The sequence below is a fragment of the Mytilus edulis genome, chromosome 10 (assembly GCF_963676685.1).
Source record: "Mytilus edulis chromosome 10, xbMytEdul2.2, whole genome shotgun sequence".
Taxonomy (NCBI): Eukaryota; Metazoa; Mollusca; class Bivalvia; order Mytilida; family Mytilidae; genus Mytilus; species Mytilus edulis.
In genome coordinates this window covers 67,796,154-67,811,204 of record NC_092353.1, presented here as the reverse complement: position 1 = coordinate 67,811,204, position 15,051 = coordinate 67,796,154, and the positions used below count along the sequence as shown (strand labels likewise).

General features: G+C 30.6%; 1 protein-coding gene across 1 annotated transcript; it reads right to left on the bottom strand.

Moving 5' to 3' along the window:
• Nucleotides 1-4,395: 4,395 nt before the first annotated feature.
• On the bottom strand, nt 4,396-13,537 carry LOC139491735 (uncharacterized). Its single transcript, XM_071279564.1, has 7 exons — nt 13,412-13,537; nt 11,414-11,511; nt 10,382-10,402; nt 8,806-9,057; nt 7,593-7,832; nt 6,033-6,080; nt 4,396-5,484 (listed from the first exon to the last, which is right to left on the bottom strand). Exons 1-7 carry the CDS (start codon nt 13,492-13,494, stop codon nt 4,931-4,933), a joined length of 1,296 nt encoding a protein of 431 aa, XP_071135665.1. The 5' UTR covers nt 13,495-13,537; the 3' UTR covers nt 4,396-4,930.
• Between the last annotated feature and the right edge of the window lie 1,514 nt (nt 13,538-15,051).

The following is a 15,051-nucleotide window of genomic DNA, read 5'->3' as shown; positions in this document are numbered from 1 at the left end:
GTACACATGTCTTAGTAAATTCATTTAAAGAAAAGTAAAAGTAAGCATCTTAACGGGAATAAAATTGTAAAACTCCGTAAAAATACGATTTATAATTGATAAAGGCGCAAGTTTACTATTATGAGGATCATTTCGGTTCCAAGAGTTTTGATTTCAATTGAGTACACTGAACATTAGACTGAATTCGGGTTGACAAGCAGAAACTTAAGAGTATAAGACAATAAAAAAAAAAGTTTCTTGAAAAAAAAACCACTGACATGTCAAATTTATTCATATAACGTCACCAATTTAAGCCTAAATTGCAAACTAAATTTCAATGATGATTTTTAACAAATATCATAAACAAATTCATATAAATTGCAAACTTTATTTATTTGCTATCTGTTCGAGTCAACTTCCAGAATCAAATACACCGAGGTTGACATCCTCAATATCTTAGACTTTTTTAGTTAAGGTCTAAATATTTAAAGATACAGTTCATATTCCAATTCGTACTACATTGTAAACCCCTTTCTGGCTGACCTGGATTTTTTTTAAACATATCAGGCAGAATTCATACTATAATACCTTTATAGAATAAAAAAGAAAGAACAAGTCTAGCCAAGTTCTTTAATTTCACCTTCTGATATATTTACGTCACCCCTAAATCTTTATTTAATAGAGTCATTTCATTTCATATATATTTCTTTGAACTAGTATTAGTAATAGTACTGAAACAAGAAGGTCTACTTCATATGTGTTATTCGATATTGCAACAAAATTAATAACTTCAAACTAAAGGATTTTAACACAAATTGTCAACATCCAATTTCTGAGAATTTACCCTCTGCCGTATTGTTTGATGCTTATATACCTCAACTGATACTTCACACTCGTGCATATCCACACTATACGGACTTCATAATCAGGGACGTGATCCTTCGACAAAAACTGCGTCAACAAAATTATTAGGGGAAACGACTCTGCATAAGTTATGCGGTCACCATCATATGTTTGGTAGATCGATACGTTATGTATGTGTCTTAACTCACTGGTGACATGTTTTCAAATTCTAAGATCTTTAAATACCAAAATAGTCGTCTTATCTGTAATTTTATCGATTTTGTCTTATTCTCAGATGAGACTTTTTGACTGAGAGTGGGTTCGGGTCGCGATTGGTGCATTAATATTGTCGATCATTTTGGAGTTTAATGCGATCCTTCAGCTTTTATAAGTTACCTTGAATTTTCTTCTTAATCGAGTTATGAACGTTGGTAAAGTACTATTGCCTTATCTTATAACTCAACAAATCACTGGCATTTATTTAACTTGAAAATATTGTAAATTGAAAACGATTGTTTCAAACTTCATCAAATTTCTTTTTTTTTAAACCAGCGAAGATCAACATGCGTAACTTAATATTGTGTATTCAGAAATTAAGAACGACACCACTAGACAAAGTGACGAAATCGACAATTCTGCAACACTTGTTTCGTAGGTTCGTGCACATGAACTAATTCTAATTCTAGACCAATAAAGTGTTTGGTAAGAACGTCTTGTCACGACCAATTGACAAAGACCCATAATGCTTTGGCTATGTTTTTATTCTTCTCTTTTATTTGTGATGATGTAATATGCCTATAGAATGGCTGCATGCTATTATCTTTTTCTTTGTTGGCATGGTTGTTTGCTTTTATAGTGATTAAGATTATAACACATATTGACTGCTTTTCATATTTATTGACATATTTACCCAGTATGTTTGTTTGTGTTGCTTACACATTGTTGTCAATATAATTAAATTGTATGCGACTGTAATACAAGTGCGAGGTTTAGCTTGCTATAAAATCAGGTTTAATCCACCATTTTCTACACAGGGAAATTACTGTATCTGGTCCAGAACATGAGTTGTTTTATCCATTGTAGTTCATCTGTTTAGTTCACGCATCATTGTAAATATAACGGAATGTAATGAGACTGTCATAAAAGTGAGAGGGTTAGCGCTTTAAAACCAGGTTTAATCCACCATTTTCTACATTTGAAAATGCCTGTACCAAGTTAGTAATATGACAGTTCTTGTCCATTCGTTTTTGATGTGTTTTGTCTTTTTTGCCATGTGATTATGGACTTTCCGATTACATTTTCCTCTGAGTTCAGTATTTTTGTGATATTATTTTTTTTATGTGTTTGCGCTTTTGATCTTGCCATTTGTTACGTGACTTTCCGTTTTAAATATTTATTTGAGCACGTCTGTCATACACTTATCCAGGAATTACTCTTAACCCGGAAATTTACCTTTATCCAACTACCCTTAACCAGGGAAGAAACATATTCTGTGATATTTTTTCAACAAAGCAAAATTTGTTAAGTATTTCTTTTTAATTAGATTTACAGTTAATTAATAAGTATTTATCATGTTTATTGGTATAGAGTATTTCGATTATTTTGAATAATGCACTAATATTTAAGTAATTCTTCTTTGCAAAGGGAGAATATATTAAAAATTTAATTTCATGGAATGGGAGACAACTGCAACTTATTACTCTTAAACGGAAACGCGTTTACTCTTATCCAGAAAATGTAATGTTATATTATTGACTTATTGTTAACACAGGAGGGCATTTCCAATATTTAATCAACTTAAAATAAATAGAGATAAATGAACAGTCAAATCAAAAGTAATTTTATTTTCTCAATAGACTTGTAGCTTAAAAGTCGAAGTATTTTTTTTGTCATTTTCATCTATAATGAGACAATCATTTGAGTTCTTCTTTTTTTTGGGGAAGGGGGGGGGGGGGGGTGCAAAAAGATTTAGAAAAATATACCCTTGCCTGGCTAAAACAAACATAGTGCAGGAAACAGTTGTGGTCAAAAGTGGAAATCTTTTTTCGGCCAACAAATGTAAGCCTGCATAACTTTATTATCGACTCCTAGGAGTCGATATTAAGAATTGAACGATGCACAGTTAGTGCGTGAATTTTTCTTGCTACCTGATTGGAAGATATTACGAGACGTGTATAATCAAAGTTTATTGATTGGTTAGGACAATCCAAACCTAGTAAATGTCTTTCAATCCCGTAGAGTATCGGATTTGTCCTCTTTATTTTAGCAATTAGATTTTGCCTGGTCAATAATCATGCATATTCATGATATTGGTACACAAGTAACTTTTATCTATAAATAGTCGAATCTTCTGGAGTTTCGTAAACAACAACGTTAAACGATATATACTACTGCATAACGTGTGACCTCACGTGTGTGGTAAAATTTGTTGATTGATGCACGTGGCTATTCTAGTAAATGACTTAATCTACAAAGCGAGAGCACTTTCCATTTTCATCAGCTAAGAGTCGACTAGCCCTTTTTGAAAGGCTAATGCTTGTGATAGATTACAATGAATAGCCAATCTGCAAATATGACCACTTAATTTGAACTTTAGAAGATGGCTGTCTCAATTGGCATTCATACGCACGTCTTTGTTTTTGTTATTTTACTTTTTATATCAAAATGTAACTTACCGGTGTAACTGGAGAAGCCGCATATCGAATTTGTCACAGCACCTGAATTAACGCGTTTTTTTTTTGTGAAATTCTTGTGGTTCATTATTAAGCCTGATGTGTCATGGCAAAGGACTGTCGGTTGTGTTTTTAAAAAAAAATGGCAAGGTTATGGGATTCTAGGTTTATTTTCGAATCGTTGTTTTTTTATTACCCCCTGTGTATCTTCTCACTTTTTATTCTTAGTCTAATATAATGTAGCTTTCAGATTAAATGGTGATGATATTTTGTTCAATCAAATCTTTGTAAAGTTTATATCAATACAAATCGATTGTCTCAAAACCGTGGTAAATAAAGGAGAGAGTACCAAGGGCAACAAAGACTAACAAGTCGACAAAATACAGACAAAATATTGACCAGACATAAAAAAAAAAGCAACATACACACATCAGTTCTACATATTAAAATACCGGAAACAGGTCAGGAAAATGACAGTTGTTTTCCATTCGTTTGATGTGTTTTAGCTTGTGTGTGTTTTTTCATTCGATAAAGAGCCTTCATTTTGAATTTTTTTTGCAGTATGCATTTTTATCAATTAAATTTTTACAGAACTAAACACTAAAAACTAAAGCATCACTAACGTGACATCGACAAAAATTAAGAGTAAACTTATTCGGAAGGTGTAGCAGTTCCTGTTTTATTAGTGACACACATTTATCATAAATCTATATCATGTTGTCGTCTGTTTTCATATCGTTCCGTTGTTGTCCACAACACAAATACCATCTTTGTCATTTTTGTAAAAATTTAGATAAGAATTATGCAAACATTTCTGAATATGTACACCAATTGAATATATATTTGCGAAATAAAATACAATAGTGGATAATAAATAAACATGATTTGTATTAAAATACTGATAAACGTTTTTTGAGATAATAAATCTATTCATTCAAGGTAGTACCTAACACTACAGAGAGATAACTCTGTAAAATCTGCTAAACATTTTAATCACGTTGTATTATTTAGGGAATATTAAGCTTCTCAATTTTTCAATGATTAAAATAGGTGATTGTCAAACTGCTATATATCCAATGAAATTTTTCCGAGAAGGTGTGCAGTTCAAGTTTTTTGAAATTCTAATCTTTTCGTCAAAGGGTCAAAGTAAATATTTTGTCAAAATTTTATAAAAATTGAACGAGCAAAATCAATTTTTGGTACCACCTTCAGGAAAATAACTTTGTTATATTTAAGGTATTATTCTATTGGTGCATTTGATAATGATTGATGTGAAAGATTTTTTATGCACTGTTTTACATATGTTCAATTAAATGAGATTCTTAAACATTTTCTTGTATGATTTATATTAACCAATAAAAATAAGGTGAATTGTGCCCGTTTTATTCAAACTTTGATCTGCGTAAAAAATGTGAGAAGCGACAATTTAAATGCTATTAGATATCAGTTTCTATGCTATTTGTGTTTATCTGGAGATTCATCTGATCCAACATAATGTTTTCGTGTACTTCCGGATGCTGTTCTCTCTGTAGTGTGTGTTGCACTGAAGTGTTATTTTCGTTCGTTTTGGAAACAATATTGACATGGTTTGCACTATTACTTTCATGTGAAGAGTCTACAATTATCAGCGATTTAGAAGTTCCCTCAGCTTGTTCCTCATTAGAACATTCCGTAAACAAACATACAATATTATCTTCACAAGCATTGTTCTGCATTGAACTTTGAACTTCTTCATACGACGGCGGAAATGTAGGTGGGGTGTAGTCTGGTAGCTTATCATGAGTAGCAATGTCATATGGTGGAGGATCATTGTTGTAAATAGTAAAAACAGGATTGTCATGTGTTTCTCTTTGTGTAGAGGCCGACCTTCGTACTTGATTATTAGATCGCCCGCCTGTATTGTTTAGCTGGCGACGTTTTTTACGAAGACGGTACATTGCTAGGGCCATCGCTATCAATATAATAAATAATACTCCTACAATTGCACTACCTGAAATACGAGAAAATATTACGAATTAATGCAGGACTGAGTGGATTATTAAATTACATAATGTACTCTAAAGAAACTATCGGGGAAAAACAGCATAAGAATTTGATATACTTCAAAATCTAGACGGAGGAACATCTGTAAAGTTAGTAACTATTTGATTCATAAGAAAACTTCTCCAAAATTGAAATATCCATTAGTCATGGCAACAAACAATAAGAAATAAAACAAATTGGTTGCGACTCTTTTTATATAACGTATTATAACTTTCATGTTTACTATGTACAAGAAAGGTTATTGGTTTCTTATCACGCAATGCAAATTCTTATCTTTAATTTGCATATCTAACATGCATGTCTCAATAAATCAATTCGTATATGCATTTCTTATAATATTAATAGATTTTCCAATCATTTTTTTTTTTAATTTACTTTCAATAATTTTGCTAAAATATATTAGAAGAATAACTACATTGCTGTTTCAATACGCAAATGAAAAGTTCATAAATACATACAGTCTCAATTATTAAAAAAAAAATCCATTTCACTTACTTATAACCATGGATGGATCGGTATTCTTTGTATACTTTACATAATAATCTAGAAAAGAGAAACACAATACATTTGTTTTATACTATTTATATAATAATCACCGGTTTTGTAGTTACTCAACCTTCCAGGGTACACGAGATCGTCGACACTTTTGGTGGGGTTTGTCATTTGCAGTCTTTAGTTTTTCTATGTTGTGTTGTCTGTTCTGTTGTTTGTTTGTTTGTCTTTGTCTTTTTTAGCCATGGCGTTGTCAGTTTATTTTCAAATGAGCTTGAATGTCCCTTTGTCAATTAGTACGAACTTCGCCGTGATCATCTTTATTTTTAACATGCTTATGTTTAGTCTTTCTGTATCAGGTTTGTAAAAAATGAGGAAGAAGATACCAAGAAGACAACATCATGACCAAAAATGATGGACGACAAAAAAAAACAAAGTCAACAAAATTTTCCATAGAAAGCCAGAGACTGAGCAATACAAACCAAACCAAAACCTTGATAGCAGGTGGTCATGAGGGATAAGCTTATCCGCTATAACTAAACTCCTATTAAGTTATCGTTCAGTAAAAACGAATTGAACCGATCACTGTGAACAAAAACGTGTTTATTATATGAATTCCATTTGAAATGCTGAGCAAAAAACGTCTGGTTTGCGAAATACATTAACTTTTTGAAATAGTATTACCCTTATTTTTTTAAGGTACATTTGTCATGATTTGGGGTCAAAAATAGTTTTAATTGGATACAAATTCTCTTATCTTTTTTACTGATTCATATTGAAAGTTTCATATTAATTTGAAATCTTCAATTATGACATTCCATGTTAGGGTTATTTATAGATTGATAGATATTCATTTATTGTGAAGTACAACTTGGTACACATACATGAAATACAATATACTAGTATTACAGTTTTAAACATATGCAGCAAACAAACAAGTATATTTGTACCAACCAGCCTTTAGAAGCTTATGATGCACTGTTATTCATGTACAAAAAGTTATATGAATTAATTTTTAAATCATATTAATCCATATAAGATACTATGTAGTTCAAATATATATCTGTATATTAAAGAATGTTTCTAAAAGAGCAGCAATTATTAAACACTATCAATTTTCCCCTTTTCAAAATTGCAAACCATCTTTATGCAGTGCAATAATCTTATCGAAATGTCATTGCGTTGTCGACTTAGTCAAGATCAGATAATCAATAACAGAATGGGATAGTTGATATAGAAAAGGTAGATCACTGATTATCGAAACTGACTTCACAAAGATTGGTTACTTGTGGATGAAAAACTGACGGGTGCAAATAGTGGAATAGATACTAATTGCTATAACGAGGCAATTAAGTTTTGATAGTGATGTTGTTAAGAGTTGAGGGGGGAGCATGTTGCGTTGATTTTATGCAGCTCTATGTTATAATCTTTCAAACCCTTATGCAGTGATAGAGAATTAAAATGCTTTGTATTATTAAACACAAAATTGTGAGATAATATTATAATACAAAGACATTGATGCCGGTTTCAGTTAGAGAATTGCACTTTAAATGTTTTACTCACTTGTACTGTAAACAGAGACTTGGAACCTGCACGCTGCTGAGTTACCGGAATAATCAGTGGCATTGTAGATAAGTGTGTACAAACCAGGTAGAAACTTTGTATTGTTATACCGGTCCGGTGTATATAATGTGTCCACTCCTACATTGTCTCGTATTGTTGGAGCTGTCCACACAATGTTGTCGTTTTCATTTACGGTTTGACGTTTAGGAGGACAATATCTTATAACGGGTGGAATATCATCTGTGTAAAGCAGAGTAGACATTAAGTCAGCGATTGTTTTCATCATGAAAATAATGATTTCTTATTGAAACATGATTAGGTAAACAATAAATATAGAAAATGTACTGTATATGAAAACAATATATCACATTTTTCTTCATTTATCAACAAATTATATCAAAAAAAGTATCAAATAATCAATCTGGTCAGTAAACATACGCACAATGAGTAATGTGCAATAACTCATTGAAGAATATATTGTAGTCATCTTCAATTCACAATAATTAAACACCGTTCATGTAATCTATAAATCTGATTCTATTCCATTTTGTGTTTTGAGAAATCAAAATATAAAATTCAACACAGAATTCCTGTTAAATTGAGTCTATACGTGGGTTTTTTTTTTTTTATTATTTAGTTTTTGTGATTTCGTCTTTCTGACCTGAAAAAAACATAAACTAAAACGTTTTCCTTTTTCGTTCTTTATTTTTTTTAACAAAACAAGAAACCAATCGAATTCAAATGTACATGAACCGTAACTTAAGTTCCTATCGTTTTCTTAAAAGTAGCTTCCTAACCTATTCTATCACTTTATCAATTTTTCACCAAAAAATACACAATAGGTAACCATATGATTGATGATTTGCTATGTTTTATAATGGTACAAATGTACGAAAAATATATCAATGTCTGAATTTGGAATGTGACATATTATGTGTTAAAATAATTACGAAAAAGGTGCACCCTATTTGAACAAAAAGTTTATTCAATCGAATTTGAATAAATATATTTGATTAATTCATTATTTCTTTCATTTTCAGTTTAGGTGTAACATGCAAGTGCAGTAAGAAAAATATTTTAACGACTACGAAAAAAAAACCTTTCACAATTAATAGCTGTAATGCATTGCGTTAAATGCATAATTATGATTTTTTTTCTCAAAAAGTATAAATCTTGTGATGTTGTAACTTTATCACATGTTTTATTTTCATACCAATAATTGACACAGTAAACAGACATTCAGCCTCGTTTCCGAACTCATCTATAGCTGTTGCTTCAACCTCCTCCTCCTGAGGTCCTGAACACTTGCATCGACTGAAAACAGTTTTTGACAATGTTGTTTGAAGTTTATTTCCTTTCCAATCAGTAACATGAAATGGTTTGTACAGAAATATCAGGTTGATAGAAGGACTAACGTAACGCTTTATAATTTGTCCTTCCCTTGGACAGTCGTGAAACATTGGTCCTGAAACAAGATTTTATATAGACGAAATTGATGAAGCAAACACATTAAATGCAGGGCCTTTTTATTTCCTAACAATAAATAAATACAGATTGACGTTTTTAAATTTTGAAAGTAGCTATATAGGTATATGTAGAATTTACATTTCAGTGTGATGAAAACATTGTCATCATGTAATATATTACTTTTGTAATAACATATATACGTATGTATACAATTATTTATTGTTATAATGTATTTCTTTGACACTAAATGAGGAGACCGTTGTATTGTGTGTCGCTTTTTCGTTTTCCTGATCCGAACAATGGCTCGGTACATTAAAGGTAGAATGCAAACTGCAGTTTATCATTCTCATTAAAGTTTATTTAGTTTTGGTTAGTTTCGGTTAACATAATTTCCGAAACCCCAACACATATATCGATTACAAATATTGCCTAGTTTTTAAGTCTCTTCCAAGTTTTACATATATTAATGTATTAAAGAAGGCGGGAAAATCAATGTCCATGATATATGATTGAAGGTCGTTCTTTGATAAAAATTAACAATTGTTCTGCAAATCACTGAACATTTTACATACTGGAATATTCTTTTAACTAAAAGTTAAAGAATATAAAGACATAATCCTATATCTTCGAGAAAATGAAACAGCCGTCCCGTACTTTGTTCTCTTCGAAATATTTATTTGCCGATCGAAGTGAAGCTAAACAAAACGTGCCATTTAATTTCATATCAAAGTTTATTAAAGTTCAAGAAAAGCAAAAAACGTGTACCAAGTCAATTTATTAGAAATTATTATGCAACGGACGCCTAACACCATTTTCCGGAAATTTCCATTTCACACCTTATGTTAAATAGTTCTTAAGATATATTTTAACAAACATGCAGTTATATATATATTGTTTATGTTGTCTTAACTTTGTTTTTGTTTTAAGGGGGCTCGTGGGTCTAAATAAAAAAAAATTGTTAATGTTAGATTTCGCTATATTTTTCTATAAATGAACTTTATTTTATACTTAATAGGAAAATAAAATAAAAAAAATGGGTCACCGTTCATTTACGCTCACAATCGTCCTTCGAAAGAAGGATACATTTTTGTAAAAGTCCTTTTTTCTGTTGAACTAATAGGGAAAAAAGAGGTAATATCGAAATAAAAAAAGAACTAAATTACAAAAATCGCTAAAATTTTACAGCTTATTTGAAAATAATAATAAAAAAATATAGGTCACCGATGATTTTAAAAAGATATTTCAATTGTAATGCCAAAAAATATATAAATATATATATAAATGTAAAAAATAACCGGTTTACTATTCTCCTGTATACTCACTTGTGTAGTTTTTGGGTATACCTGAAATATATCAATTTAAGATCAAACAAATCAAAAATTGAGCAAATCAAAATTTTCTAAAAAGTAAACTTCGAAAAATAATGACCTCCGAGGAAAATTCAAAACGGAAAGTCCCTAATCAATTGACAAAATCAAAAGCTCAAACACATCAAATGAATGGACAACAACTGTCATATTCCTGACTTAGTCTATGCATTTTTTAAAGTAAAAAAAATAATGAATTGAACCTAGTTTTATCGCTAGCTTAACCTTTCACTTGTATGACAGTCGCGTCTTTGCCGATTAAATAATACCCGGCTTTGAGATATTAGAATATCGCTTTCCTAATGACAACCAGAACGAATTACAAATCTACCAGCAATTAAGTAGTTTACGCCGGACATCACTTTTCGCAGTTGTACTTCATTGGTTTAAGTTGAATTAATAATGTTCATTCGTTACCGATGATAGGGCCGTTGTGTTGGTCTTTCATTTTAAAATGCCGGCACGTATTTTTTGAACTGAAATGACGAAAAAATGCTACTAGGCAACAACTACTTTCTGACAAGGTCATGAAAGAATTTACAGATTTGTAGATATAAAACCAGGCGATAAGTCATCTAACTATGTTCATCTATCCACTGAAGCTATCCGGCTTCATCAACACTTTTACACTTAACATTTTGTCGAGCCAGAGTAGATTGTGCTTTTAATTCCAGATTATTTTTTTTTTAATTTCATACAATTTGAGTTACGCTAAAATTGTATAGCCCATTAAAGTTGGACCTGGCTTAGTTTTTTTTGTCAAATATAAAATTAAAACAGATATAACAAAATTAGGTAAATCTCGTATCATGTTGACATTTCTTTGAGGTTTATTCTACATAATGTAAAGAGGGTAATCAAATTCCAAAACACTGAAAATTTCACATGTTTTAGTCAACATTGTAATAGAAGGAGACCAAACAAAGGGGATGATAAGAAAAGGTTAAACTGACATCACTATTTTTTAACTTGACAAAGTTGACTTACAAACATCGTCCTCGTCACCGTCTAGAGTAAAACCATCACAGCATTCGGATTCACAGTTGAATGGTGGACAACGATTTGGATCTAATTCACATCTATCTCTGAAAATAAGAACACTTATAGGACTGGAAACCCGTTTTCGTCATACCGGGGCATTTTAAAGCTTACAATATAAGATTGGTTTTGCTTATATTTTAATTTATTAAATCTTTCACGTTTGATTTAAAAGATTATTGTCTCATTGGATAGCATACCCCTAAACAAATCTTTAAATTGACCAAACATATGACACAACTCTGTGTCAACACTTTTTTATTTACAAAATAATTAATTTACTGGGAGGCAGGGGGCGGGTTTTTTGGTTTTATATTTTAGTTTAGTTGTCTTCCGCCATCCACTTTTGAACCAAATTGAAAAAGGATTGTTCAGTCAATGTTTTCGTTTAAGTAACCTGTTACAATCAATGAAATTGTGGTAGTGGTTGATAGTTGAGAGTTTTGCCGCACTTTCACTTTCGAGCAATTTTCTACACATAATACTCGGATGTTCTCGATTTATTATAAGCGAAATTATAATTTAACGAATGAAGTATATAATTTATCCACCCTCAATGATGAAATATCTATATTTTGAAATACTGCATAAACATAAGGTTTAATAATAAAACTTCGGTAAAATATATGCATTGTTCTGTCCTCAAAAAATTTTGATTTAAATAAATGACATGGGAGACACACATGTAGTAGAAAAGGATAAAAAATTTCAACTATAAGGATTATTTGTACAAAGTAATGTTCTGTGGGGAATATGTTATTCGTAAATGTTATGAAGAATAATTATAAAGGGTCGTAAATTTTAAAAGTTATATTTCATTTCTATAGTTGTAGTTTATGGCACTTGATTTATCTTTTGTTTACTTTTTGTAAATATCGATTTTGTTTGTGTAACATTATTGTGTAATCCTGCTTCATACATTTTTTCTCAATAATTATTGAAATATGCACCTAGTTATTGAACATCATGCAAGTCTATGAAATTTTTTTTGTAAGACCAATATCTTAATTTTTTGGACAATTTTTCATTTGATTGTCAACGTCGATTATAATTCATACCATGATTTATTTTAAAACACAGTCAATGTTAGGTTAAACTACAATTAACGACGAAATACACATGATACAATTGTATATATATTTAGTTCAAAATTTCACATGCTTATCTGAATACTAGGCTTAGCATACGACTAAAATCACTCATTTTATAAGAATGATACCCAGTTAAATTTTCCGAAAATAGGTTATCAAGTTTGACATGTTTGATAACATCATTGACTCAATGCGTATAATGTATACAAAAAATATATACATGTAAATAGAATGATAGTGATATACATGTATATAAGGTCAACATTGGAATTTCGAAATTAAAACAGGTATCTATAAATCAAATGTGCATCGAAGACCAATTGGTAGCCTTCGGCTGTTATTTGCTCTTTAGTCGGGTTTATCATCTTATTGAAATATTCCCCATTTCCATTTTCAATTTTATTTAATATTAATTTAATATTTTATATGCATTTAAAAGTTATTTGATATTTTGTGTACATTTAATAGTAATTTAGTATTTAGAGTACATTTGATATTAATTTAATGTGCATTTAATAATAAAAACAAAGTTTTATTTTCATAAAGGAAGTTCGTAGAAAAATACAAAAGAATAAAATGCACAAATTATGCATGTGACTTGCTCGGGTAAAAATTGACTTCGACGGATTTGCTGTATTTGTTTAATCCTGTTTGTGTATTTGGATTCTTCAACACTGGTTATAAGTATGACTGAAGAATGAAGAGGTGATATGTTGGAACTTTGATGATTTTACAGGAAAACGAACAAGGAAGTAATTATCTGAAATTACCCGTATGTGTTTAACAGACGACCTAGTGTGGAATATAAAACTGACACTGACCAAGAATTATATAAATAAAAAATCTTAAAACTTACTCTGCACGTGATATATAAAACCGTGATGAAAATACAAGCAGAATAAAGCTGACAAACACTCTGTTTAAGGAAATATTCCACATCTTTCACATTTGGAATACAAAAAATAAAGAAACAGGATATTACAGATAACCTCTTCTTTTAGGTTAAGAAAGTTTGTTATCATTCAATTCGTATGCATATACTAAACAAATCAAATTTCGTAAAGATAACAGATATATCAGGTGTATTAATGTGATGGGAAAGTTATAACCTAAACTGCCTTTTATAGTGTGTTAAACATCCTGATTTTTAATTGTTCTTGTCGGTTGTTTTCTTTTATCTCATGTGAATTAAGTTAATAATTAGACATCTAATCTACTTATACGTAATTATGAAGACGCAGCAATCTGTTGAAAATATATAGATGACGTCATACAAAATAATTTAAAAAAAAACACAATCGAGATAGGAACTTGCACATGCACATAAATTTATAGAAAATAACTGATTTTATCAATAATGGTGTGTACTTCATAATTAACCATACACTATATTCAGATATACAATATCACATTCCATATCTAGTGAACAGCGAAATTTAGACCAATCCCCATTCATTTAAAATAGCCATAATTGTGTCCGAGTTTCATTTTGATATGACCAAAAACTACCCAAAACTAAAACTGAAACCTAATACCAGACGGACAAAAGAACATTTAAATATAAATAAGTAATGGCATCTACCTTCCCAGATAGTGCGTAAAAATCCTGAACACCAGGATAACAGCAAACATCAATACATCATTAAGTCAATGAATGTTTTGATTCATTTGAGCAGTATTTTTTTTACATTCCCATATGACATGTTTGAGCTGGAGATTGGTTTGTGAAAAAAAAAGTTCAACCTCCCATTTTTTTCTTACAATGTCTTGTAATAAGTCAGGAATATGACTGATGTTATCTACAGTCTTTTTCAATGTATGTTGGCGTTTGCTTTTGTTGAAGTTCAATGTTTCTGTTGTTTCGGTTTTTACCCTCTTCTGGTTTAAGTGTTTCCCTCGGTTTTAGTTTCTTCTGGTTTTAGAGTTTCCGTCGGTTTTAGTTTTTTTATCCGGATTTGTTTTTGCTGATTCGAATTATGAATCTTCTGGTCGAAGTGTTTCCTCGGTTTAAGTTTAATACCCGCATTTGGTTTAGCTTGATCGAATTATGACAATTGAACACCGGTATATTTCTGTTGCCTTTATTTATAAATCAAATAATGCTATGTGTTACTATATATGACTTTAAATTTAGCAGGTCATCATGGTAGATTTCATACAGTAGGGTCATCAGATACACTTAATACACAAATTATAAACGCAAAACGAATCCCTTAAATAATCCATCAGTAACTACCGTCTTCTAGCAAGCACAGGGAAAACGAACGTTACCTAGTTTTTCGTATAATTAATCGCCTATTATTTAAAAAAAATGTGTTTTTCACCAAAGTATTTCTTCAGATATTAATAACGATATCCCTAGGCAAAGAAATGAAACCGAAAATTCTGCGACACCTGACTTTTGTCTTCATGCATATCAAATATCATTTAGTTCAATGAAGTGTTTGATTGATCTCCCTTAACTCAACTGATAAGATAACCTTTACATCGAGTTGT

Bases quoted from the DNA above. Each gene is read 5' to 3' on its own strand.
- LOC139491735 (XM_071279564.1), bottom strand. From the start codon at position 13,494: ATGTGGAATATTTCCTTAAACAGAGTGTTTGTCAGCTTTATTCTGCTT. The intron at 10,403-11,413 runs GTAAGTCAACTT...GATATATTTCAG, and splicing joins CGGTGACGAGGACGATGTTT to GTATACCCAAAAACTACACA. The intron at 5,485-6,032 runs GTAAGTGAAATG...CTCGTATTTCAG, and splicing joins CGATCCATCCATGGTTATAA to GTAGTGCAATTGTAGGAGTA.